This window comes from Amphiprion ocellaris, chromosome 13 (assembly GCF_022539595.1).
Source record: "Amphiprion ocellaris isolate individual 3 ecotype Okinawa chromosome 13, ASM2253959v1, whole genome shotgun sequence".
NCBI lineage: Eukaryota > Metazoa > Chordata > Actinopteri > Pomacentridae > Amphiprion > Amphiprion ocellaris.
The window spans coordinates 14042761-14068622 of record NC_072778.1 but is presented as its reverse complement, the minus strand read 5'-3'; the positions used below and the strand labels follow the sequence as shown (position 1 = coordinate 14068622).

At 41.2% G+C, this 25862-nt stretch overlaps 1 protein-coding gene across 7 annotated transcripts in view; it reads left to right on the top strand.

Annotated features, from left to right (window-relative positions):
• Positions 1-18320, top strand: part of bcorl1 (BCL6 corepressor-like 1) — a 31109-nt gene extending 12789 nt beyond the window's left edge. For 4 of the 7 annotated variants that reach the window (XM_035951958.2, XM_023278317.3, XM_035951959.2 and 1 more), the window contains exons 2-12: positions 3667-3746; positions 3846-6458; positions 6708-6840; positions 7148-7618; positions 10060-10247; positions 10508-10774; positions 10885-11051; positions 11437-11582; positions 13416-13493; positions 15145-15316; positions 16486-18320. In XM_035951958.2, coding sequence (XP_035807851.2) covers positions 3741-3746; positions 3846-6458; positions 6708-6840; positions 7148-7618; positions 10060-10247; positions 10508-10774; positions 10885-11051; positions 11437-11582; positions 13416-13493; positions 15145-15316; positions 16486-16822 — 4578 coding nt within the window. In that variant the 5' untranslated portion in view covers positions 3667-3740 and the 3' untranslated portion in view covers positions 16823-18320. Of the gene's footprint in view, positions 1-43; positions 164-972; positions 1180-3666; positions 3747-3845; positions 6459-6707; positions 6841-7147; positions 7619-10059; positions 10248-10507; positions 10775-10884; positions 11052-11436; positions 11583-13415; positions 13494-15144; positions 15317-16485 lie in introns of those variants that run through there. The other 3 variants (XM_055016796.1, XM_055016797.1, XM_023278318.3) reach the window with 3 other exon arrangements.
• The last annotated feature ends 7542 nt before the right edge of the window (positions 18321-25862 follow it).

Below are 25862 nucleotides of genomic sequence, written 5' to 3'. Positions count from 1 at the left end.
AATTATTCAATAATTGGGAGAGAGAGAGGAGGAGAGGGGGGAGTCTTAAATGGGGCCGGAGAGGAGAGCAGAGGAGAAGCTCGGTGGGTCCGGGGGCTCGACGCCGAAGTGGCTCAGTCGGTCCAGCAGAAAGGGCCGATAAGAGAGACTGGAACACTTCACAGTAGGTCGGCCGTTGATAAATAACATTAGCCTGCCTCAACATGTAACAGCGCCGGGAGTAGTGGGGCTTCGCGGAGACTCCGCTGCGCAGGGAGCTGGAACCTACGCGTGCTGGAGGTGCTGGTGTTGGTGGTGGAACTGGTGTCGGTGGTGGTCAGCCTTTTCGTGGTCGCTCCAGTCCGTGTAATAAGTTGTGCTCTCCCGCCTCCTCTGGTCGCTCTCCAGCTGCCTACTTTTCCCACCTATTCGCCAGTAACTCCAGTTTCGGTGTTGTCAGCGGGCTGCAGTGGATTATCTGTGTTACTTTGGGCAGTTGATGAAACCACTGGTGGTAGTTTAGTTTGTTTCTCTCCCTCCTCCTCCTCCTCCTCGCATTGACTTGCCTTATCAGGAGATGTGACACATTGCCACATTGTGCTCTTTACGTCGCAGCCGCTCAGTAGAGGGAAATCTCTCCTGTCACTTGCTATAATTCCCCCCCAAACATCTGTCTTTCATGTCGAAACGTTTCAATCCCCCCTCATTTCGTGTGGAGGTGAAGGCAGCCTGTCTGTTCAGTCTGTCTGCAGATGAACCGATCACCTGAGAGCCAGTTGCCATTCTCTCATTATGATGACTGCTCGCCATCTCCAGCGAGAGACAGACAGCGACCCGGAGCTCTCCAGAGTTTTTCCGTGCTGATATTGATATCAGAGTGGAAACGTGTTGTTTCGTGAGTGCCCCGGTGTCACAACATGCATGTGCACTTTTCGGGACGCGTGTGGTGTTTTTGTCCTGGGAGCTGACCGGGTGGAAGTGGGGAGAATGCTTCCTTCGAGGCTGTGTTTTTTTTTTTTGTTTGTTTGTTTGTTTTGTTTTCCTGAAAGGTATTTCCAGGCTCGACTTTGTTTGGTCTGAGCAGTTGCCCAGTGGCGTGTGCGCGGACTGCTGCATACATTTGCTGGCCTACATCAGAGCGGATGAATTCAAATGTTGTGGCGGAGCAGAGCGCGATCGCAGCACAAAGACAAACTAGCTGTAAGCAACTGTTGTACGATAATGTATGCAGACCCTCCTTGCACACGGAGCCGTATCTGCATCGCTGGATCTCTTTCAGTCCGATGCTCGCAGATTCCAGCAGAGATCGGCGTGTCAGTCATTATGTGCATCATCTTCGTTATGTTTCATTGACTCCAGGGTGAAACGTTTCCATTCCCCCAAAGCTTTGACATAGATTTTATTTTTATTTTTTACACGGTCCCTTTTGTAGTCGTCTCATTTACTTGCAGATGCGCTCGTCTGCACTCACCTCTACCTACATACGAGGGGCTGTTGTGGCGTGTGTCCCCCGGTGTATGTATTTCAGCTGTTTGTTTTCAGATGACAGAAAGCTGTTTGCTTATTATTCACAATAGTGTTCCTGGCTTTCGTTGGTTTGTATATTCTGTTGTGAGTTCTTGAAGCAATAGAAGAGGTTACATGTCTAATTTAAGACTGATGAACATCTAACTCCACATGACCCTCACCTTAAAATCATAAATAATTAACCATCCACTCATACGTAATCAGCTATAAAAGCAAGGGACAAAACTTTTGCTAATTTTAAGTCATGCGCTAGTGTGCATGACTTAATCGGCACAATATACACTCACTAATAAAAATCATTTGAGCAGTCACAGCTGATTGCCTCATGGCAATTGGGGTCTGAGGGGTCATGGACCGCCTACGCAAGAGCCTCTGTTTGAAGTGATTGTTAAAAGCATTTCACACAAAAAAAAATCACAAGGTATATACAGTAAAATGTAGCGGTGTCCCATTTGTTTTTTTATCAGGAGCCTTTAATATTGAGAATCTGCTGACACTAATTTTATATAATGCTAAGTGCTTCAGTGGAAGGCAGCTGTACTGGTTTTTGGTTCTTGAAAATGTGTCACCTCTCATCCAAGAGTTCCCTCAGTTTAAAAATGAGGTATTGACAACCTGGATGACTAATAATCTACACAAGGCAAGTCTTATACGGTATTTAATTTATTATATTTTAGTTGTTTCCCCTAATACAGCTGGACAGTGCATAGTTAGGCTACAAAAAGTTAGTGAAGTAATTTAACATCCCTTACCACTCAAAAAATGTGCTTTGCCTTTTGCTCCTTGTCTTGAGTGTTTGATCTTCAGTGATACATATGTTGACAGTAGAAGGTTGATTTCACATTTATCTGCTGAACGTGTAAACTTTCTCTGTGCTCAACAAGCATGATTTTGTGACATCACAGCTGGTTTGGAAACCAAACTGCTGTCCGATATGTAACTTAAACAAGTGTGATGTGGAAACATGAACATCTAGTGAATAAATCTGTGGATGTTCTCAGTCATCCAGGTCATGATAAGTCTCAAGCAAGCATAAGTTATGGCAACTGGACTAACCTCGTGTGAGTCGAAAACGTTTCACCTCTCATCCAAGAGGCTTCTTCAGTTCTGAACTTCAGAAGTTAGTCCAGTTGCCATAACTTATGCTTGCTTGAGATCTAGTGAATATAAGCTGAAAATTTATTTATTTATTTATTTATTTTTTTGTGAAGTAGGAGTGGCTGTCAAGTGATTTTTGAAATTACTGAATGATTTCAAAGTGATTGAACTTTTTGGTGAAAAACACAAAAGAGTATATTTGTATGATCAAGGTTTTCCACGCATCTTCCAGAAAATACAACAGGTGCATCTCAGCTCAAGGACAGTAGGTTTCCAGAGTAGAAAAAGAGGTCTGAAGGTACAGTGTTTTTTGTATGTCTGTAGTGGATCTCTAAACATGTGTGACAGCTGCTCTGCTTAAAAAAAAGGTTTTCTTAGATGGTTTCCTATAGTACTCTTTTCCCCATGCCACAGTATTTTGTATGATAGTGGAGCAGAGTGTCATTGTGGATCCACTGTCGCAGGAAGAGTTAGTCAGTCGCTTTTCATTTCCAACATAAACAAAATAGTTTCAGCAGAACGTTATCAGGTTAACTTGCAAAATTACATGGAAAATGTGCAAAATGGTAGCAAACAATGTGAAAGGGGTGATCGTGCTGTTGGTGGCTTTTACCAGGGGTTCATTGACTCATAATCCCTCCGTGTTGCAGCTAATGCATTAGTTCTCACGCTACTCACTAAATAAGGAATTTTTAGAATTGATAGCTCACATTCTGGATAAATGGGCACTGACAAATTTTCAGTAATCACTGCATGCACCCAAATAAAACCAGAGGGAAAAACATGACAAATATGTTCCATCAGTTTACCACACTTCTCTCTGCTACCCTAAATTGTCTTCCTGCTCAGAGGACATTGTAACATATCTGACCGCTGAGCCTGTCTCGATGAAAGGAAGTTTTCAATTGCTCGATGTTGGCTACTGTGAATTACACGACTGCTTTATGGAATACTCCTTGTTCCTTCATGATGCCATAAATTAACTTATTTTCTGTAACTGAAATGAGAACACCATGACTGGTAATCACATCAAGTGTCTTTTCTTTCTTGTATATTCTGCAGCGCATCACTGTATTTCAAGGGAAACTCTCACCTGACTGACACCCCCTGAGGCATGCTGTGCTAAAGAAACACCTATGCAGGTAATTATTTTTTTTCTGTTGAAGTTAGATGACTTGATTAGAGCATTCTGTCCTCTTATCTAATTAACACTGGCCTCATGAACTTCTCTTATTACTCAGGTGGATCCCACACTAATGAATGTAGGGGATGGAGGCACGGTGAGCAGAGAGATCAGTGCTCCAAATAAAGCGTCTGCGAGTATGGTGGGAAATCCCCCCCAGACGCTTCCCCCTGAGTTTAGAGGAGATGTTACCCTCAGTCAGCAAAACAAGACCACTCCAACAAAAGACTGTAAGACAGTAAAAGCCTGTCTGGACACGAGCAATTACAACCACAGCCCTGAACTTTCTCCACCTCAACAGCCCAACAATGCACCAATGTCCAGCTCAGTCCTTGCCAGCTCAGAGAAGAGAACAGAAAAAAGGGCAGAAGCCCCTAAACTCAAAACAGATGGTGCTGGGGTCTTCCCCTCACCTCAGTGGTCAAGCAATTTAAAAAATAACCGGGAGGACTCGCTCAACCCCTGTCACAGTAATGTGACATCCAGTAAGAAATCACATTCGCAAACGCAATCTGTGCAAAGTGTTCCACCTGGGTTTCAGTGCTCTGCCATGTTTAAACCAGCCCAGCCTGTTGCCTTCCTTCCTTCCCCTAATTTTTCTTCTCCACTTTGTAAAATAACTCTTCCACCAGCATTGGGTCAGATTGCGGCATTGAGAGAAGCCACAGCCAGTCAGTTTCAGAAAGAAATTCGGCCTCAAAGCTCAGGTGTCGGAGGGACACCTCTCATGCGGACCTATCCCTATTCATTGTCTGTGGGCCGGACTCCAGCTGCAGAGAAAAAAACAGGCACATCAACTTCAAAACTCAAATCTAACCACTCATCAAGTAAGAATGCCAAATCTGTGGGAGAACGTAAGTCTTTAGCCTCTGTGGTAGCCTCACCAGCTATTGCCCTACCATTGCAGCACCCATCATTAACTTCAGGAGCAGCCACCCACTACACCTTGTCTCCTACTGCTGCCATTTGCTGTGGTTCTGCACTGGCCAGCATCACCTCTCAAAGCAGACTGCTGAACCATGTGGAGAAAGGCAACAGCATAGACAAGACAGCCATGGGGTCCATTAAAACAACACCTCCCTCTGCTGCAGAGGACCACACAGCTTGCTCAATTGAACCAAGAGACGTACCTCTTGATTTGTCTGCTAAATCAAAACGCCCAAGATGCATAAATGACCCTCCACTTACTATGATGGAGCCTCATAATAATGAGTCAAATCAGAGAGATTTTCTGAATTCAAAGAGGACTCATTCTACCACTTACAGCTCTGCTGTGCAATACCCAGTCTTACCAAATACACACAGAAATGGTTCTCATCAAAAGCAAATAAATAGGCCTCACAATCACCAGATCCCAGAGCCCAAACCCACTTGGGGTAAGGGATCTTCGCAGGACTCAATAAAAAACATCCCAGGCACATATGTAGGTGTGGCTAGCCCCATCCTGGCTTCTACTCTAAGGGGCAAAGATGGAAAAGGGACCTTTGCAGATGAATTTCAGAGTTTTGCAAAGCAGGAGTTTATATCTATAATTGACCAAGGAGAACATCTGGCCTCAGGAGGAAAGAAGCCATCTTGTCTGATGAAGGGTAACCAACATGCCCACAGTGGCAAGCATATTAAAAACACCAGCACAGCCATAACGAAGAACTGCCCCCCTAAAGGAGCCCTAACCACTGCCTTGTTGAGCTCTGCCAACACTCAGATTCATCCAAAATCTGCGCCTGGCAAACCAGGGGTGCCATACTCGACCACGGTTGTAAATCCAGCTTGGCAACAGCCATCACATCTTCCACAGCAAGCATCGTCCGTTCATAGAAAAATCACACAGGGATCTCCAAAGACCAAGGGCCTCCCAGTTACAGAAGCAAGTAAGTTTCAGAGTGGTCATCATAGCCCGTCCAAACCCGAGGATGATAAGTGGGAGAGAATGAAGTCTCCTCTGTCTAACCTTGCGTCCATTGTAAAACAGCAAGCTCTAGAAACGACAGCACTGACAGGCGATAATAACACTCAAGCCTCTCCTGTTGCATCAAGGAAAGCCGATGTCCCGAATCCACTTACTGGGAGCCAAGACATCCAATCTAAACATTCTTCTGCTTTCGAATACCCGCCATACTGGTCTGTGGAAAAATGGCCTGGTGTGCCATCTCAAGGGGATTTGACTCAAGCTATGAAAAGACATGAGAAGCCGAACACCACTGAGCCTTTGGAGAATAATACTGACATACACACCAGTCAGGGGGAGCACATGGGACTGCAAGCGAAGCAGGGCTCCTCCAAGCCTGCTGGCCAGTCTCATCTCTTTGGGAGCAATGCATCAACAAATGGGAACAGGATGGAGAGTAAACTAGCCCAGGTGTTGGAGGGGGAGATTTTGAGGAAAGAAAGTGGGACGTCAGACAGTCCTCCCAGTGAAAAGATGGAGGGCATGGTTGCATCTATTCTTACAGGCCAGTGTGCAGGGGGAGGCGATAAGTTTGAGAAGAAAACAAACGGAACCAAAGAGGAGTCGCCAACCAAAGCAAAAGCTGCTGCCATCAAACAAAAGAAGACGAGTCCTAAGAAGCCAGCAAAGGAGAAATCACCAGCAGACCCATTAAAGAAGGCTGGAGGAAAGAAAAAGCAAGACACAGAAAATACTCCGACCAAAGTGTCTTGCAATAAGAAGGTAAGTTATTAAGCGCTTCTCTTATTATCTCTCTTTGGTTTAAGTGAGTGGAAATATTTAAGGTAGCAATCATCTTTTAAGATTTTAACCACTCAATTGGCCATTCAGAATCCTCTTTCATCATAATAATCTAAGATTTAACTTTTGAGGGTTCATTGCTAGTCTGTTACTTGCTCTCCATCATAATGAAAGGTCTGTGATCAATAGCATCCAATACAGTGTGCTCACTCTGTCCCTTGTGTATTTCAGCGGAAGAAACAATGTACACCTGTGCTGGAGCCGACTCCATCTGTGGGAAAACTTTCCCCACAGAGGAAAGAGTCGATTTCAAGGGACAACATCAGTCCAAGCAAGGATGAGCAACCAACCCGCAACAAAGCAGGTAGAGTTTTTGTTTCTTATAATCCTGTGACATTTACTGCTCTTAGAAGTTTTCACAGTGTGCACAAATTTCTGATATCTATCACATATTTAATGATTCTTTCAGTTGTATCAGACATGTAGTTTTTATTGAGCTTATGGCTGGGTTACACTGGGCTCTTCACCTGCAGACAGTTTTCTGTAGTATGGTAGTTTGTGTGTGCTGACAGAAAATTTCTTGCATATCATCTGGTATTTTTCTGATATCTCAGTCGTATTCCAGGCATAGGAGCTGGTGTGAATGTAACAGTCAGATGTGATTTAATCAGTTACAGACAGCGGCAGCGGTCCTCAGAGTGTAGAGACTCCAGTGTCCCTCAATAGCTCTACCGTATCCAGTAAGGAGGCCGAAACTACAGAGAGCTCCTTCCCGAGACTCAGGAGAGGACGACGGCGAGGTGACGACGCTCGACTTGATCTCTGGGGCTTTGCAACGCCTTCCCCTCCACCACCACCAATGGCTCCTACAGCAGTTTCCCTGTCAGCCCCTCTGACTCCCGCCCAACCTGCCCGCCGCCCAAGAGGGAGGCCGCGATCAAACCCCCTGCCAGAGCGTATGCTGCAGGGCAAAGGCAAGACGGCCAGCACAGAGGGTGACACACCTGCTCAAAAGAAACGCCGGCGATGTCGTAACAAGAAGTATCAGACTGGTGAATACATCACTGAGAAAGACAAACTGGAAGATGGAGAGCATCACCAGGAGTCTGACTCCCTGAGACAGGACACTGAAACCCCGGCAGGTATGTAGTTTCACTCTGGAGATCAGTAAAGTTTTCATTTAACTGTTTCCAGGTCAAGTTCGTTCACTACCACAGCTTACATGATAACAGTCATTCATGATGGTACAGAATAAATCTTAAAACATTGACTGCTGCAGCTTCTCTGCATTTTTCTACAGTCCAGAAATGAAAAATTAACTGAGTTGCTAATTCACAGTCACAAAGATCGATCATTCAATCTATCAGCTCATTGACATAAAAGTAAACAACAGCTATTTTGATAATTGCTTAATTGATTTTAATTATATCATTAAGAAGGAAATATATGTGAAAATGGTCTTTAGTTATTATTAGTGGTTCTTTTAGTCCTTTAACCGCATCAAACATTAGTTGGTAACAGCCTCACAAAATAGCCTGAATCATTCTGTTTTAATGCCATTATACATTAATTCTGTTTTTGGCTGCTGACCATACTAAGTGACAAAACATTTGGCTGTGCTGGCTTGTGATGCGTATTTGTCATCATTGAGCAATTATTTATTCTTTTAAAAAATATCTGATGAATGAATCAGTACCAACAATAGCTGAAGCTCTGTTGTACTGTGGAATAACTGTGAAGCCACTATACAATTATCTACATGAATACTTAACATTTCTCTGTAACGTCTCTGTAGAAATGTCTGTCCAGAACAGCAACAACATCATTTCATGACTTAATCACCTCAGTCTACCTGATGGTTGGTTTCAACAACTTTTAACAAACACAAAATGACATTACCAATGTGTTTTAAATTTGTTTTTCAAGTGTTATTTCTATCTTGTGGTGGATACCAAACATGGATTACTAAAGACCTGAAAAAGCTTGAATGCTCTAAATTTTGTGGGTGTGACTTTTGTGCGACTCGACTTTTAGGAATACAAGATAAAATACATATATTCATGCTAAGTTTTACGTGTTTATGTTTTACCATTAATAATCTGCATTGTTTTCATTGACTCCTGAACCACGCAGGGCAGAGATGGTGATAATAGGTGTCTGTCAGTCATAAAAATATCTGTTCAGATTGTCACACACTAGAGGACTAAAAAATACAGGATTCACAGCTGACCACACAATCACTGAGCGGGTCGACTTCTGTATTTGAAACATATTAAATAGACAGGGGCAAATTATTTTTATAAGGGTGTACATCTTCAAAGCAGATGCACTGCAAAAGCATTAACTTGATGATATTTTTACTCACTGTGGGCTCATTTTTCACTGTAATATGAAGTTCTACGCCTCTCTCTAGACATAGAGAAACTAGAAAAGGGCCTTCTGTGCAGTATAACAAAGTTGTAGTGTCATAAATTAAAAACTAAAATTGAATTTCTTTGACTATTTTTATTTTTGCAAAATCTGACGAAAAAGCGAGTCAGCATTTACAACACTTTGAAAACGGCCACAGTTGTTATCAATATTGAATGCTGTGATTGTATTGTTACTGTAAAATTGTAATTTTTTCACTTAAATTTTTAATTTGTTCCCATATTTGTTTCGCCTTTGTTCTGTGTAAAAACAGCCCACAGTTCAGCCCAGTTCAGCTGAAAAGTCCCTGAATTTGGTCGTGTGACTGTTGATTACAGCTGAGTCACTAATGACTTATTGGAGCATTTTACAGAATATGGTTAATACGTATTGATTATTTTTATCATGGCAATTTTTTAAATGAGATGTGTAGAATACAAGAATACAGCCAATCTAATGAATTATCATGATTTGGTTAAATTGAATATTCTTTCTGTTTTTGAAGTTTCTGGCACTGATAAATTGTATAATTTTGATGATTTGTTTTTTCAAAATAGCTACTAGAGGCAGATTTTGGCATTCATTGGTTTGATGGAACTCGATGGAATTTGATGAAACCGTTTGTGAAGCAGCCAAAATATATACATATCTGCATATCTAAATATGTATGATAAAATGCCAGTGCCAACTATTGAGATAAATTAACATTGACAAACAATATCATTTATGAAGACAACACATTTATGCAGTTTGCAGCTGATATTCTTGAGGTGTGTCACGGCAGCATCAGAACATCCACATAATCTACCTCTTAGTGTGGATATGACACACATCATAAGGCATTTATGGAGAGAATAAACAGAAATTTGGCAGACTTGAGCTTATGGTTGCAAAAGCATCGCTAGACAGCAGTTACACTGTTTCAACAGATAACATGACTTAGCCAAGGCACATTAGTTCAGGACGTACCAGCCTGTGGTGTCGGCACAAAACAGAACCTAATATATTCCATGCTCCATGTTAGGCTTGGCAGATGGACATGAGCATGAGGCTGCTAAACTGCTGTACCGGTGCAATGCTGATAAAATAGGTGCTTAAAGTTTAAATTTTCAGATTAATGGCTCATCTGTTTGGTACTGCTCATCATAACCTCCTCTCTAATCTGTCATTGCAGATCCACACCCAGATCAGTGTCCGAGTCCCCCTGCCCGCAGTCCAGAGCCTCCTCCACGGAGACCCTCATTCACTCGCTCAGGATCCGTCCGCTACCAGGATAGTGAGGAGTCTCCGGAGTGCAATGATAAGCCTTCAGGGAAGAGGAAGTTCAAAAGCAAACACTTGTGTGACAGTGATGAACCGAAGGTAAGTCGCTGATGCTGTTTGCTGGATTATAGTACATTTCAAATCATACAGGGCTGGTCGGAGCAGGGGACCATAAATATATATAAGCTTACAGCTCCCCCCTGTGGCCTGATGAAATGCTATATTTGTCACATTTATGATGGCAGCTGGGATTATATAGCGCAGGTTCTTGATAAGTGGAAGCTAGGGCCCTAACTTGGCATTGCATTGCAAAAGATTCCATTTCACACAGTGCTCTGATCAGTAAATGTGTGTTTCAGAGTAAGACCAAACGCAGTAGTGTGGGCAAGCGTGGTGCCTCGCTTGCCCTGGAAGATGAAGGTGCCGGCGTAAAAAGACCAGTTAGCCCACCACCCACTCCAAAAAGTTTGCCATCTTCTCCATCCAATAAGAAAAGCTCATCAGGACGCAGCAGTGGTCCAGACACTCCACCCAAAAGGCCTATTCCTCCGGAGGTTCGTCGATTGATTGTCAATAAAAATGCAGGGGAGACCTTGCTGCAACGTGCTGCCCGCTTGGGCTATCAGGTAAAATCCCACATTTACTTGTGTAGTATTGTGAACAGGAATTTAACTCCAGTAAACGCTGTGCTTCTTTGAAACATAATACTGACATCTGTCCTGCCTGTGTCCTGCAGGATGTAGTCCAGTATTGTCTTGAAAAGGACATCAGGGAGGTCAATCGGCGTGATAACGCTGGTTACACAGCTCTCCATGAGGCGTCCTCTCGAGGGTGGACTCAGATTGTCCAGATGCTGCTTAAACACGGTGCAGATGTCAACTGTAGCGCTCAGGACGGAACACGGTGAGGCTGCATGCTGCATGAATATGACGACGGTCCTAATTAGTTGAACTCAAGTGTTGTCGTGTGTGTAACCTTCGTAATAATAAATTCAAGCATGAAGGTCAATTCTTGACCTTTTTAAGCAGCACGTGTGTAAAACACTGAAAGCTTCAGCAGCCTCGTGTTAGCCTTTTGGAACCACGAGTCTCATCTCACAGTCTTTACAGAGCAAATGGAACTGTTTGTGGCTCAGATTCACAGTTGTAAATGGTTATATTCATGTAGTGGACGTATGTTGTATTGCTTCTACATCTTGTGTAATGGAGTAATGCATATTTTCATGTCATCTCTTGTCTTGTTATGCAGTTCCTAAATGGCATTTGTATTTTGTTTCTTCTTCCCTTAGGCCACTTCACGATGCAGTAGCGAGTGATAACCTACCGATAGTCTGGCTGCTTCTGAACCACGGTGCCGACCCGACCCTGGCAACCTACTCTGGACACACGCCGGTCAAACTGGCACATAGCCCCAGCATGAAGACCTTCCTCACAGGTACTGCACAGTTTTAGTTGCTTTTGTTTCCATTTGAATCATTTTTAATAGACAATGTGTGAACATGTTACTGCAGATTGAATTCAATTTTTCAATCATCAGCAAACACTTTACACACAAAAAACTCAGCACAAAGGCTTTCATAAAGCTAATTGAAATGAGACATGAAAACAAATAATTAAATGCTGATTTGCCAACTTTGCAGTCACTCATCAAGCAATGTGTCAACACATTAATAAACTCTTTGCCCACTCCCACCACATCACATTTGGCGCAGTGAATAGTGAACAGTACCAGTTACAAGCAGAACATATGAGAAGTACAAAGCTAAATCTTCATCTATCAATGCAGAGTTTGACAGTAACTGAGTCACTTCTTGTCAGACGTGTGACTCAGATTGTTTTCCTGTCTTGCAGCTGCATTTCGTTGTCAAAAACTAAAAATGTTGTTCTTGTAAAATGAAACATTTTGACACTGTGTTGAAGTTGAGATTGTCAAGTACATGTGTTATTGATTAGGCAATGATTGAATCGTAGCTTCTAAGAATATAATCAGTCAAGAATATATTAATTGACAATGCTCAAAGCTGACGTGACATATCACAGTGCTGTTGGTTCATGATTTCACTTCCATCCATTTGAGATTTGGACCTGGAGTTTTTATACACTTGAGATATCTTCAAGTGGTTTTATTAATACCACGAACAGCAAAAGGTGAATCTCGCCTTGACGTATTTGGAAGCTTGACTTTACACAAACTAAATCCCTTGCAGCGTTATCCTTTAAAAATAACCAGCTGAGTTTTAATCAGCAAATGTGCAGATGACTCACCTATGGATCCATCAATACACTCCCTCCAGTTATTGACTGAACCCCTGAACACTCATCTCTGGGTATCAAAGTTACATATTTAGTTAGTTTATTCCATGAAAATAATCTCCTCTTGCCTTAAAATTGCTTGGATGTGACTCTATGCTGTGGCTGCAGATATGTTAAGTCTCTGTCTTCCTCTACACACACCCTTCCCCACTCACTGCAGCTGGAGCGCACCAGCTCACCTACGACTCTGTTCAAACACTGTAAAGCACTCTGCGCTACACAATGGAAAGTTGTAATATTAGCGTAGTTCAGCCATAATGATGCACGAAGCTCCACCCTGCAAACTGACAGGATTAGTTCCTGATGTTTGCTGCATATGAACCCCTGAACCTGTGTTTCTGAGACTGCTGGAGCTTCAAGGTGGAAATGTTTAGCCATTGCATTGACTGTTTTTTTTCCCTCGTGATATGTCTACCAGCATATGAAATAAAAAACATTAACAAGTGGTGCAGAAATATATTTAGTTTATAGTAAAATTATCATCGTGGAAAAACATGGATTTTGTGTTGTAGAAGTGTTTAATGAGTTCTCAATTATTGATCATTTAAAAGGTAAATGAATGATTAAGGAAAATGCTTTAAATTTCCTTCGATGTGGTCTTTAGTAATTACTTCCAATCTGCCACCCTGGCAAACCTTTACCATGTATGATTCCCTCTTGCTTATAATAGCCATGTTTTCTCTTTCCTTTGGTAGGCTGTTGTCAGCTGAAAAGTCAACCATGTCACAAAGTCAAGCTTTAGTTACTTTGCTGATACTCAATGCAGATTTTGATGTAGTCCACTTTACTTTTGGCCAAACACAAAGGTTTTCATTTATCCCATTAGACGTTTTGTTTGGTGTTGACAAACAAACCAGCATTAGTGTGTGTACTGTCCACATTTTATTTAGTAGTCATGACATATGAACTGTCACAAAATATAATGCATGACATTCTTTTTTTTTTTTTCTTCCAGAATACTTTACAGACCTGGAAGGCCGCAATGAACAGGATCACAGTTTACCGTGGGATTTCTACAGTAGCTCCCTGTTTGGTAAGAAACCTCAGTGCTGGATCTGTCTGTCTGTTGAAGATAAACCACCGATCAGTCAAATATTGTGTTTTAATCTGTAAACATGTTGACAGAAAAGTGATTGAAATCTCACTCATCCGCTGTCCTTGAGGCAAAAGCATTAAGGTTTGTTGGCGCAGTGACCAGGTCGCTGGTGGGAAAGGAAGCTAGTTTGTAGGCTGGGCTCACTGGGACATGGAGGGGTGTTAGCTCTGAGTACTAGCATCCGCGTTGTGAAGTAAACAGCCACAGGGAGCCAGTTATCCAGCAGAGGAAGAAGAGGATTAGAGTTGCTTGGAAGAACTGAAGAAGACTAAAGAGAATGTGGACTGCAGCTTTCTCAATATACTGGGAGACAAAAGATGATATGGGACAGATATTTATATATTTCTTATGGCAACTATACTGAAAATAATCTTTTCCTCCTTCAAATCCTCAAGCTATAGTATTGAAAGTACAATAAATAATTTCAGGTGATTCGGTCACTTTGTTATTTCTGTGGCAATGTAAATTTGTCTCCTTCAGCTGCATGTGTCTTATAGTGATTTTCAACGATCAATGTTAGCGTTGAAAATATGTTTTCTTTCAAAGAGGCTGATCAAATTCACCTCAAATTACCAATTATATTACATTCTTTCTTTCCTTCTTCTAACAAGCAGTTTCTGGGTGGGTTTTTTTTTGCCCCGTGACATTTTTACTCATTTAGGTACAATATAAAGTTCTGCACCTTTATGGAAATAGCACATCATGGCTAAATGTAACTCAAAATTATGTTTTGTGTAGTAAAACAAAGTTATATTGCCATAAATCATTAAAAGGGACAAAAAATAATGTTGAATTCATGTTATTGTTTATTTTACAAATATTTAAAAAACTGGAATCAGCGCATAATTTTTTATTCATACTTGTGTCCTATCTGCTCTGTGTAAACATCCTGCAGTTCAGCCCAGTTGATTTCAAAAAGTCCTTCATTTTGACACAACTGTTGCTCTTAGCTGCGTCACTCGTCGCTCCATTGTTACACTAAGGAGTGCCTAATTCATTATATTTTTTCCTAGTTGGTACAAAGGCTTAATCTTTTTTTTTTTTTTTTTTTTAATTTTTTTTTTTTTTTTTAATAAATTTTTAAAAAAATATAACAACATAAAATTTGGATATGTGATAAATAGGTTATGGACCATTGAAAGAAATCTGGCAATCATTTCTGTGTTAGCAGTTTTGTTCTCTGATAAATGGTGTAATTTTGGAGATTTTAATGATAATGTGCCTTTTAAAACCTCCAGCAGGGTTTGGGATTCAGAGATTTAATCTGGTTTATCAAATTTTCTGTTTGACTTTGTTCAAGTTTTAACATCAGGAAAAAATAGCAAATAAACCAGTAGAAAATATCTACAATATGTTGCTTGTTAATATTAATTTCACACCCATATGCTCCTTTGTGGAAGCAAGTAATTCAACACTATTAAGTTTGTGTTCCTCTAAATGATCAGTCACCCATCACTTACATATACGTGTGTGGATAAACTGGCCGCTAGAGGGCGTCCAGACCTCGTGAATGTTGAAGTAGCTCAGTGGCAGCGCAGATTCATCCAGTTCGGCTTCTCACCTCTGTGATCTTCACTTCACTTCACAGAAATGGATCAGGAGCCATGCTGGGACTTTCTGCTGTCTGAGCAGAACCAGGAGCTGGATGACGACGTCACGGGGAACAGTGAGCGGGACTCGGACAAAGACTGCCTTCTATTCGAGTTCTCCTCCGAGCCTCTCCTACCCTGCTATCATGTTCAGGTGTCATTAACACAGGGGTGAGTTCACAAAATGACACATTATTGCACGAATCAATGGGGAAAGAACAGCAGGAAATAGGTGGCAGCCTTTTGCCAGCATCTGGAACCATGTACTGAAAAACACACACATAATTAGCTGTCATTGGAGAATAATATTAGGCCTTGACGCTGCATGATTTGTGCAAAATTGACCACTTTGACGAAAGTTAGGGCTATTTATATTCATCATAATATTCCACTGCTGCAAATATGTGAATGTCATCTAAAATTGGATGCAGTTACATACTATGTTTAGGAATTACAGCAATTTAGGTCAGATAAGCTCTGATAGCTGGGACCCGGTACATGGCAGTTGTTCCACCTCAGACTTTTTGTTTTCATTTGGCAATAGGCTAATCATATTTGCAGAACATTCTTTATTGATGAGTCTACCTGTTGTCACTGCCGCGGTTTGTTGTGCACAGTTGTACATTGTCAGAGAACAATGGGATGGGATAATGAACCATAGATTTGCTTTTCCATATAAACAAATGCCCTATTTAGGCTACTATTTCAGTGTTTAGATAGGTAGTTTAAATACACTGAGATGCCAGTAGTCTGTGAAAGAAATGAAGACGAATGAGAAGATTTATTCAACATTATTTCCACGAATACAACATTAACAGATAGGATCTGGTTTGAGAATAGACTAAGGATAAGGTTGTTGCTTGAGCAGTTGAGTGTTTTTCTTGCAGTAAGTATATATTTTATCTGTGTGTGTGTGGCAGTGGTCAGTAATTAGGTTCCACCAAGGGGTAGTATCGTCAGGTTTATTCAGTGGAGACTAAGATAATCTGCAGGTGCTGTGGAGACACAGGCCTACGCCAGAGTATTTAATTTTTTAGGATTTTTTTATATTTATCACACAATGTTAATGACTTTTTTGAGGCTGACAGCAGCTTATGTTACTGCTTTGTGACACTTTAAATTTGATTTACTCTAGATATGATTTCATAATGTGTTTTTAAGCAGATAATCAAGTATCACATTAAGCAAAAGTAAATGGAAATTGAAAAATGTGAAAAACAATTCCCCAGTTTTGCCACGTGTTGTGTTTAAAAGGCTATGCAGTGAAATAATTGGGCCTATAAATCAAAAATTGCAGATCTGTATTTTTAGGATCTAATGTGACACGTTTTCCTTTTTAGCTTTTGCAACTGGTTCCTCCTGACAGACGTGCTGAAGCGTCTGAAGATGTCATCGCGGATCTTCCGGGCACGTTACCCCCACTTCGAGGTGGTGAATTTGTCTCGCACTGAGCTCTGGAGGCAGGTATCAGTCAGCCAGGTAAGCTCCGCTTTAGCTTCTCCATACAGAGGCAAAAACAAGGAGGAAGACAATGAAGAGGAGGAGGAGGGACTTGTGGATCTGGTGCGTTGTGTACCAGAGCTCCAGAGACTATTGGGCTCCTGCATTCACATCCTGCAAGAAGACGAGGAGGAGGAAGAGTTGCTGGCAAACACAGGGAAGCCTTGCAGCCGATAGCCTCCTTGGCTACGCAGTCCTCCACCGTTCAGACACGCCGATTGTGGCCGCCAGAGTCCTTCCTTGCAAGGAGCAGCTCCAAGGAAACCTCTCCGTCCATGGTAACGAGGGTCATGGGTTTTAACTCCAGCCACAGTAAAGACTGGACACTCCACAGATAACCTTTGACCTCAGACAGAAGTGATCTGAAGGACCTGCACACCGGAGTGGTCAGTGCTGGAAAGCAGCTTTCAGGTTCCTATCTATAGGTATATTTGAATACACGAGAACTATTGAGCAAACCTTTTTTATTGATTATGTACGTACATGGTAGTGTATATGTATATCTTGCCATCAGGGTTAACACATTTGGTTATATAAATGTATTCTTGTGGCAAGGGACGGACAACGTTTAGGACTTTTTGTTTGAGTTTGTTCCTGAGGGAAAGCGATATTTTTCGACAGGAGATAATCCAAGGCTTTTATCTTGGTGAACTCTTGCGTAAAGCTAAGACGCTTAAGTCAGGGAGGCCATTGGCCCAGGTGGTTTCTCTGGCAACCTGGAGCTCTGGAGACCTGCAGAGAAGAGACCATGGCACATAATATTCAGACGTAATCACCGGCCCGGCTTGGAGCCTCATTTCCATTTCCTCTCTTTCATTTCTCACTTTATCTTCCTGAGTAGATCAGTGCTGGACGGACCTAAGAGCTCTCCATATTTCTTTCTCCTGCACATTTCACAAAGTACGTCTGGGCAGCACTACGCTGTCCCAGTGCCTGCTCACAGTATGAAATAATGCTGTTTTGGACCTTGAGATTGAGAGTTTGTTTACAGAGTTGGACAGATCGTAGTGTTCTCCGCTCCTCCTGAACTCATACAGAATCCTGTGGATCTCTCTCAGAGGAAAAGCTGAACTATCTCTGGAGTCCAGAGGAGCTGAGATGCCCTCTTAACTGCAGCCACAACTGTCCCCCACGTCCCGATATGGTGTTTCCAGATCCCAGAGTGCTTTGTGTTGCAGTGTTTTATTTACACTGATTGTCGTGCTTAATTTAATAGTCATTAATATATTTGACCTCTTGTGTATCTGACAACCCTATCTATGAAAAATGCTTTCTATGGTTGGTGCTTCATTCTGAAATGTACTTATTAGGATCCCTTTATTCTGAGATTTTCCTCCCTCATTCAAAAACAGTATTTCAAAAAAGCAAAAGTACAGTTTTATTGTACTGGTGCTACGATAGATTTTGTGTTGACAATCAATGAAGTTTTGGTTTGAAGTCACAAACTAATAAAAGATATTTAAGAAGAAGAGACTTAAGGTGTAAAGAAAAGTATAGTTTAGTTAAAGTAAATGGGTTACAACAAGACTGAAAGACGAAGACGTGTGTGAGATCTTGACAGAGCCTTTTATTTGATTCTTTTATAAGAAATCAGCAAGAATAAAGCATGATTGTGAATCATACTTTTTATCTCTGTTTTTTCAGCTCACTATAATAAATTACATGTTCAGGCGTATTTGAAATGATCCCTTTGTTTGGTGCAACTCTTACTAAACATATTTTTCTTTCTCCCTAATAATTTGTGAACCAGAAATAAAAGCAGGATTGTTTTCTGCTTGTTTGGAAGCATTTTGAGTCACTTCTCAGTTGGCCTTGAGTTGTTGTACACTTTTTTTTGTCAACGTCTGTTTCTGAGGTCAAAGGAAGGAATAACACAAGCGCTGAATTCATGAACAGTAACACTGAGCATTCCTCTGTTGCACTCAGTTTGCCACTATAGCCACTAGTTAACTCATTTTAAAATTAATTCAGACATTACTGTGTGCTGTTTGTACTCTGCAGTATCTTGTAACTGTAAATTGTTGCTGCGGTGAGTTTATTCTTGTCTAATAGCGATATACAATTAGCTAAAACTGGCTCTGGTTTTCTTTTAGCTAACCCTTTACCTTTGCTGTGGGAGAATAATTTATATCTGTAACTAATTTGATTTAAGTTGGTAACATGTTCCAGAGTTGACAGCTGGTTGTTCAAATTCAGATTTATGAGGTGGTATTTTACAGCTGCCATTGACTGTGTTACTGTCTCGCCTTTGTCTCATCTGGGGCTAAACGGCTGAGACATTTGAGAAAACCGAATAAGTAGACTGTGTGTTTTCGGGATGTGATGGGGATGTCATTGGACAGCCTTTTTCTTCGTTACGTTTAAAGATTTAATGTGTCTGTTGATGGCGATGTTTGATCCCCATTCGGTTACACAATGTGAAAGATGAGACAAAATTACGAGCGCACAAATACCTGGGCTTCCTGAGTGAGCTAATTCATGTAAAACAATCAAGGCTGGGCTTTTTGGAATCCTCAAAGGTTTACAAATTTGAGTTGTGGATCTAAGATTACTCCTAAGAACTGGAAATGTGCTTGTAGAACATTATCCTCTTTTAAGCCGGTGTAAAGTCTTAGAGCTGCTCAGAAACACTGGACTGATGCAGCTGAAAGTTATAAAATAAGCAGCTCAGCTGATTTTAATTTTAGTTTGCTTTGGCAACTGCTGTTTCCAAAGTCAAGAATGTAACTACCAGGTTACAAAGGTTAGTTAGTGACCTTGTGCTTTTTAATGTGGTTTATTTTATCCACTAGAGGGAACCAGTGACGGCAACTTTGTCCGTGTTAAAGCTGAAGGGAGCATCTGCTGCCCACTTTTACATCAATATGATCCCAGTCCTTGTAAATTTATTTTACTCTGAGTTTTGTTGGGACTTCTGATTCATACAACCATAGAGTTTTTGCTTCTTCTTTTTTTTTAAAAATACATTTGAGGCGTCATATTGAATAGTTAGCACAGCTAGAGGCAGAATGTGAAAGTACTTGAGCACTGACGCCCTCTTTGACGATGAAGAGACCAACTAAGGATGCACGCTCCTAATTTAAACATGTCAGCCGCTTTTAACTGCAGCTCGTCACTGTCCTGATGCTGCTGTTCAAGACCTCGTGGAAACTCATGCAGTGTCTTTCCTGAGCCAAATACCAGGAGGTGGCATCATGCGAGACATGTTAGAACTTCAGTCTGACCCGCAGGGCAGCTGTTCATGTAGGAAGTCAAGTCTGCGCTCGATGACTAAACCCACAAAAATGTGATTTTCCCTTGAAACAAATTCACCTAACAGCACTGCTCATTAAAATAAATGAGCTGACATTTGTTTCTAGTATCGGTCTTTCACTACAGCATAAATGCTTTAAACTGACATAAAAGCTCCATTAATTCACATTTATTGAAGCACTGACTATTGCTTCTTGTGATAAAATTACAGCTATGATTTCAGTCTTAGATAAAACTAAAGAATGGAACTGAAAGCTCAGCTAAGAAGGAGCAGATTTATCATTGTGATGCTACTGATGAAAAAGTATCAGAGCCTCGATAGCACACAGTGTTTCAGGGTTTTCCTGGGGGCACATGGGCTCTGTTTCACCTCTCAGTGTAAAGTGGTGAGCTGGTTCGTTGTAGTGAGATGTGACATACCAGTCGCAGCCTTTCGCAGGGCCTCACGGTACAGATGGTCTCAGCCACAGTGTAACCTGTACAGTCCCCACGAGGTTACTTTAGTTCACTGACTGCTCCCACCAGACTCTATCCTCCCAGCAGTGATGGCTGCTGCCAGATTTCAGTACGTTCTGAGTGGATTCATATCAGATCACAGTGCTTCATAATGCACTTTTTATGAAGTGTGGATTCTACACTACAGAAAAAAAGCTTTGTCTGTGTGTAGTTGGACATTAAAGCTTCAGAGTTTGTTGTTTTGAAGGTTTTTTTTGTTCTTGTCAGATACTGTAAACTTCCTCTGGATGATTCGCTGAGGGAATGTTTCTGAGGGTTTTGGGAGTCATGGGGAAACTCTGACTCTCCTATAAATCAAGCTTTCTTGCATCATACATGGAAGTGAGCCCTCTGGTCCGCCCTCCTCACCGAGCCCCTGCCATGCCTCGCTGCTCATTGGCCTCCCGTTGAGGGCCAACTGGCTCTGATTGGATAAAAATGAGGGCAAGTCTGCACAAGACCTACTGACAGACTGACATGGAAAGAGGAAGGAGAGGAAGCCTGTTGGAGGCTTTGAGACACAAAGGGATATGATAGAAAGAGGCGTTCAGGACAAAAGTACATGATACACGTACATCTAGGGGGATGGGTGTTCTTTGTGTTTCATTTAGCTCAAACTTACATTAAAATTTAACTAAATCCTCCAACAAAACAAACTCCAGTTGCAGTAAAAACCTGCCAACATGCTAGTGAAAAGGCTTTTCAGGCTGTTAATGATTATTTTGTCCCCGTCTGTATATTATTTGTGATGAAAATGAGCTCCTCTGAAAGCGTCTTGGAAGGCTCAGGGTTCGCTGAGTCCATCTGTTGTCTGTTAGCAGCGCTCAGATCGGGTTATGTAACAGCCCTCTGTGAAAAAAGCAAAAAACAGCAGAATGGGGAAGTCCTGAACACTTAGCTTGCATGTGAAACGCTGCCTCGATACTTCCCTTTCTCTCAGCAATCAGCCCTCCGTGTTGTTTTGTCGGCCGCTGAGCAGAATCTTAAAAGTGCAAGAAGAAATGTTTAAACTGTCCAAGCAGTTCTTTGAACATTTGGGGAATGTTTTAGTGCTCCAGACAGATCAATCCTGCCTTCTTCCCATGAGACTGCACAGCCGGTTCTTTTGTTATCATCAGCAGGATAGAGATGAATGTGTTCTCTCTCTCTGCAGGAATATCTGCTGTGTGTCTGTATATGACGCTGTTAAAGGATATAAATGAATCATGCGAGCCAAAGTCCAGCTTAAAAATAACCCTCTAAGGACTGGTGTTGAATGTCCTTTGTGTGTGTCGATATGAAGACATCTAATGGGGTCTGATCCGTTGCTATCTCTGACCTGATGCTTCACCCCTGCAGCTCTAAATATAACCCCAGGGGGAAAATAACACTGTCATGCTATTTTGCAAAGGGGTTGACCTTGTCCTGATGTTGAAGACTGCTTCTGCATGCAGCCTGCACATGCCCGTCAGATCCAGACATCCAGACATTTCAGCGAAATCTGGTTACAATTTAACTTTGCACTTTGAATATTTGGCTACATGAGGGTCAAAGTCAGCGAAAGCAAAGGCTAAAGTGCATTTGTTTACACTGGATGTTGCAGGAGGTTAAAGTGTCTGGATATTCGAATGCTTTACACGTGATGTGTTGCATGATATTTGCAGCCGAGGTCGAAGCACTGAAAGGAGTTAAAGTTCAGTGGAAGTGTTGGAGCTGGAAGTGTCTGCACCAAAACAGTGCAGAAAGTTGAGCTGTCGGCTTATCGTGCTGCCAAGCAGTTAAAGGGGCAATATGCAAGAATAATGTCATCTTCAGCAAAAAGTGATGTCTGTGTGTTGTAATTTGAGCTCGTAAATTCTGTGTTTTGGCAGCTGGTTCAACCACACACGCGTGTTAGCATGCAATAGTGCATGTGAGTTCCTCTTATTGAAACTGTTGGCCCTAACCGCAAGTGCAGTCTTTCAGCTGACACCTCCAAAATTATAAAAATAAAGTATTTTATTTATGTTGCTTATCTAATTTAGGTAAGTAACATCATTTAGAGCAGGGGTGTCAAACTCATTTTAGTTCAGGGGCCACATTCAGCCCAGTTTGATCTGAAGTGGGCCAGACCAGTAAAACCACAGCATAATAACCTATAAACAACAACAACTCCAAATTTTTCCTTTGTTTTAGTGCAAAAAAAGTACAGTCTGAGAATGTTCACATTTAAGGAATTATCTTTTTACAAAGCATCATGTACAACCTGAAATTTCTTAAGAAAAATAAGTTCAATTTCAGCAATATTATGCCTCAGTTTATCATTTACACATTACAACTTCCAGATCACAGTGTTTCTACAAAGAAACAAACACAAAATGACAAAAGATCAATGAACAATGTAGTATTTTAGTTTATTTTTTAAAAGTTTGTCATGGTCTAGAAATTGTTTTAAATTTATAGTTTTACAAATTCACAATTTGCAGTTAATCTCTTCTGTAATTTTTACACTTTACACAAATACTTGCAGCAGCACAACAACACTGAAGCACCTCTCTGTTCTTTGTGTCACATTGTGTTTGAGGACAGGTTCTTTCTGTCCAGCAAACACAAACACCCGATGGCCCTCGAAAGCTTCACTTTATAAGATAAAGCCAGAGCTACATGCAACAAACAAACCCCGGTGTTGGAAACGTGATCACGGTGTTTTCTGAGGATTGTGTGGGTTTCCAATAACTCTGACAATAGAGGCCCTCATTTAGTGAACCCATGAACAGTTGTGCTGTTGTCCCATCTTTGTCTTTAACAGATTAGATTGAATGCAGCAGGCGACCAGAAATGGACACTGACATGCAGAGATTCAGCTCTTTTATCTCTCTGGATGGATGGGCCAGATTACTATCACCTGCCTACCTTATAATTAGAGTAAACTGAGGATCTGAGGAACAGAAGGTCTTTGCTTAATACACATGAGGCCGGTGGTGAAAAGTTCTTTTAGTTAAAGTACAAATTTGAGATACTTTTACTTAAGACTTTTCATTTTACCACACTTTACTCGGGCACATCTCAGCAGCATACACTGAATGTTTTTATTCTACTACCATTAGCTGACACACAACCTCTGAAATATGATGCATTTTTATGTGTTAAACTTCTGACATTCTGTCTAATGAACACTTTTACTTTGAGGCTTTGCTTTTGTCTGATATTGCAGCTTTTACTCATTTTACCTAAAGTTAAGGCTCTGAGTGTTTCCACGAGCGCTTAAGTTTTACTGCAAGCACACGTCAAAGATGATCGGAACTCGCATACAGAACATCTTGAGCCTGCTGATAGTGCCAGCATGTGTGCTTATATTGACCTACATAAGCAGCACATGAAGTGACATGGTTGTAAGTGAGCAGCAACGAGCCCGGGCAGAGAGGATTGTTTGCTCTCAGAGACACTCTGTGTCAGGCAGTAAGCTGCTCCAGCTGGACTCCACACCCACCCACTCGCCTCTTGCATAACCTCATATGTTCTTCGCTGTATTTTCTGCACGGAGCGGGCACATACTGATCTTGGTGTGGCATTCAGCCGCAGTGGCAGTTGGTTTGCGAACATATCTTAGATAACAGTAACCTATGGAAAAGTGAAACAGCCCTTATTGTGCTTTAAGGAATTCAAGATTTTGTCCCGTTTCACCAGCAAGGAAGGTCTTTGGAACACAAACACATGTTGATTGTTTGTTTAACCAAAAACAAGGAACATACATTACCAGTCATCCCAGGTCATATCGTAAAGAAAGGAACATGTAGGGAGGGAGTGGTGCCTCTAGGTTGAGTGGGAAAACCTCCTAAAGGAGAACATCGTGTTCCCGGCTTCACAGCTGTGTCTCCATCCAGACAAGACAAAGAGGCGAGACTCAAAGGCTGGACAGCAGCTTTTATCTGGAACCAGACTCTCAGACTTCATACACAGGCTTTACTTGTGCAATAGACTGCACCTTATTTAATTGAAAAATTACAGAGAAAAAAATGCTCAAATGGCAAAATACTAATGAGGGAATAATAAACCCCAGAACATTCAGCTCATGACTGCTGTTTTGCAGTAGCAGTGGTGGAAGAAATATTTTTACTCAAGTAAAAATATTAAAGTACTTAAAGTCTCACAAGTAAACTATTAGTATCGTATTATTATACCTGATGCATTGACATGAAAGCTGCATTTATGTCATCAATGAAAAGCTAGTTTACCTGCTTTATCTAATATTGTCTGGTTGAATTGATCATGCAAATCTTAATTTGTAAAGGAAACATCAAGTCTGTGAACCATTCACTTGTCACCTTCTACAACACTTTGTAATTTCATAATAAACTGAGAAATATTTGATAACGAACAAAAGAGAATGAAATCCATTTGAGACACTGATAGATATCAAATATGTACAATATAGTAACTATTTTTCTTGTTATTGTGATTTCTGAAGATATCACAGAGAGACAAGCCAATGTCAGAGGAATACAAAATTACATTCAGTTTCTACAAAGAAACCTAAAACAACTACAAAGAGATGCATATCTCTTCAAAAAGACACAGATAGATTCTAAAGAGGCAGGAAATGGCCATTAAGACTGTAAATTACCATGAAGAGGCAGAAAATGACTACAAAGAGAGAGATAATGACAAAAAAATGATACACACAACCACAAAAAGCGATAAAACCGACAACCACAAACAAACAGAATGGATACAACAAATTACAAGGAGTTACATATTGACCTCAGATAGAAAACTAACACAAAATGATGCAAAACGAACACAGACATAAAATGACACAAAGAGAGAAAACTGACACAATAATACAAATACAAAGATACAGTAAACGACCACAAAGAAGCTAAGAATAACTACAGAGACAAAAATTGACCTCTAATAGGACAAAATAGCCACAAAATGACCACAAAGAGACACAAACTTTGCTTAAAAAGCTTCAAAACAACCACAAAGAGACAAAAGACAACCACAGGTGGATAAAAAAAACAACTTCAAAGAAACAGCCACAAAGAGACAGGAAAAAGTTTTTTATTTTGGATTTCATGATATTAGGGCCTGCTGCACAGAAGCATCCCCGCATCATGATGCTGCCACCGCCATGCTTCACAGTGGGGATGGTGTTTTTGTGCTTATGAAGCTTGTAGGCGTCTTAGTGGTCTCCCTCACTAGTCTCTTTCTAGTCGTTCTGTTCCTTACATTTCCCGATGATGGATCTACCTGGACTCTAAGGGGCATTCAGTGACTTGTAAAGTTTTCTTGTATTCATCCCCTGACTTGTGCTTTTCAATAACCTTTTTTTTGTGGAGTTGCTTAGAGTGTTCTGTTGTCTTCGTGATGTAGTTTTAGCCAGACATAATTCACCAGTGACTGGATCTTCCAGATACAATTGTCTTTATACTACAATCACTTGGGACACGTTCACTGCAGTCAAATAATCTAAATTTCACCAGTTTTATGACTTTAAGCACCAACTGGC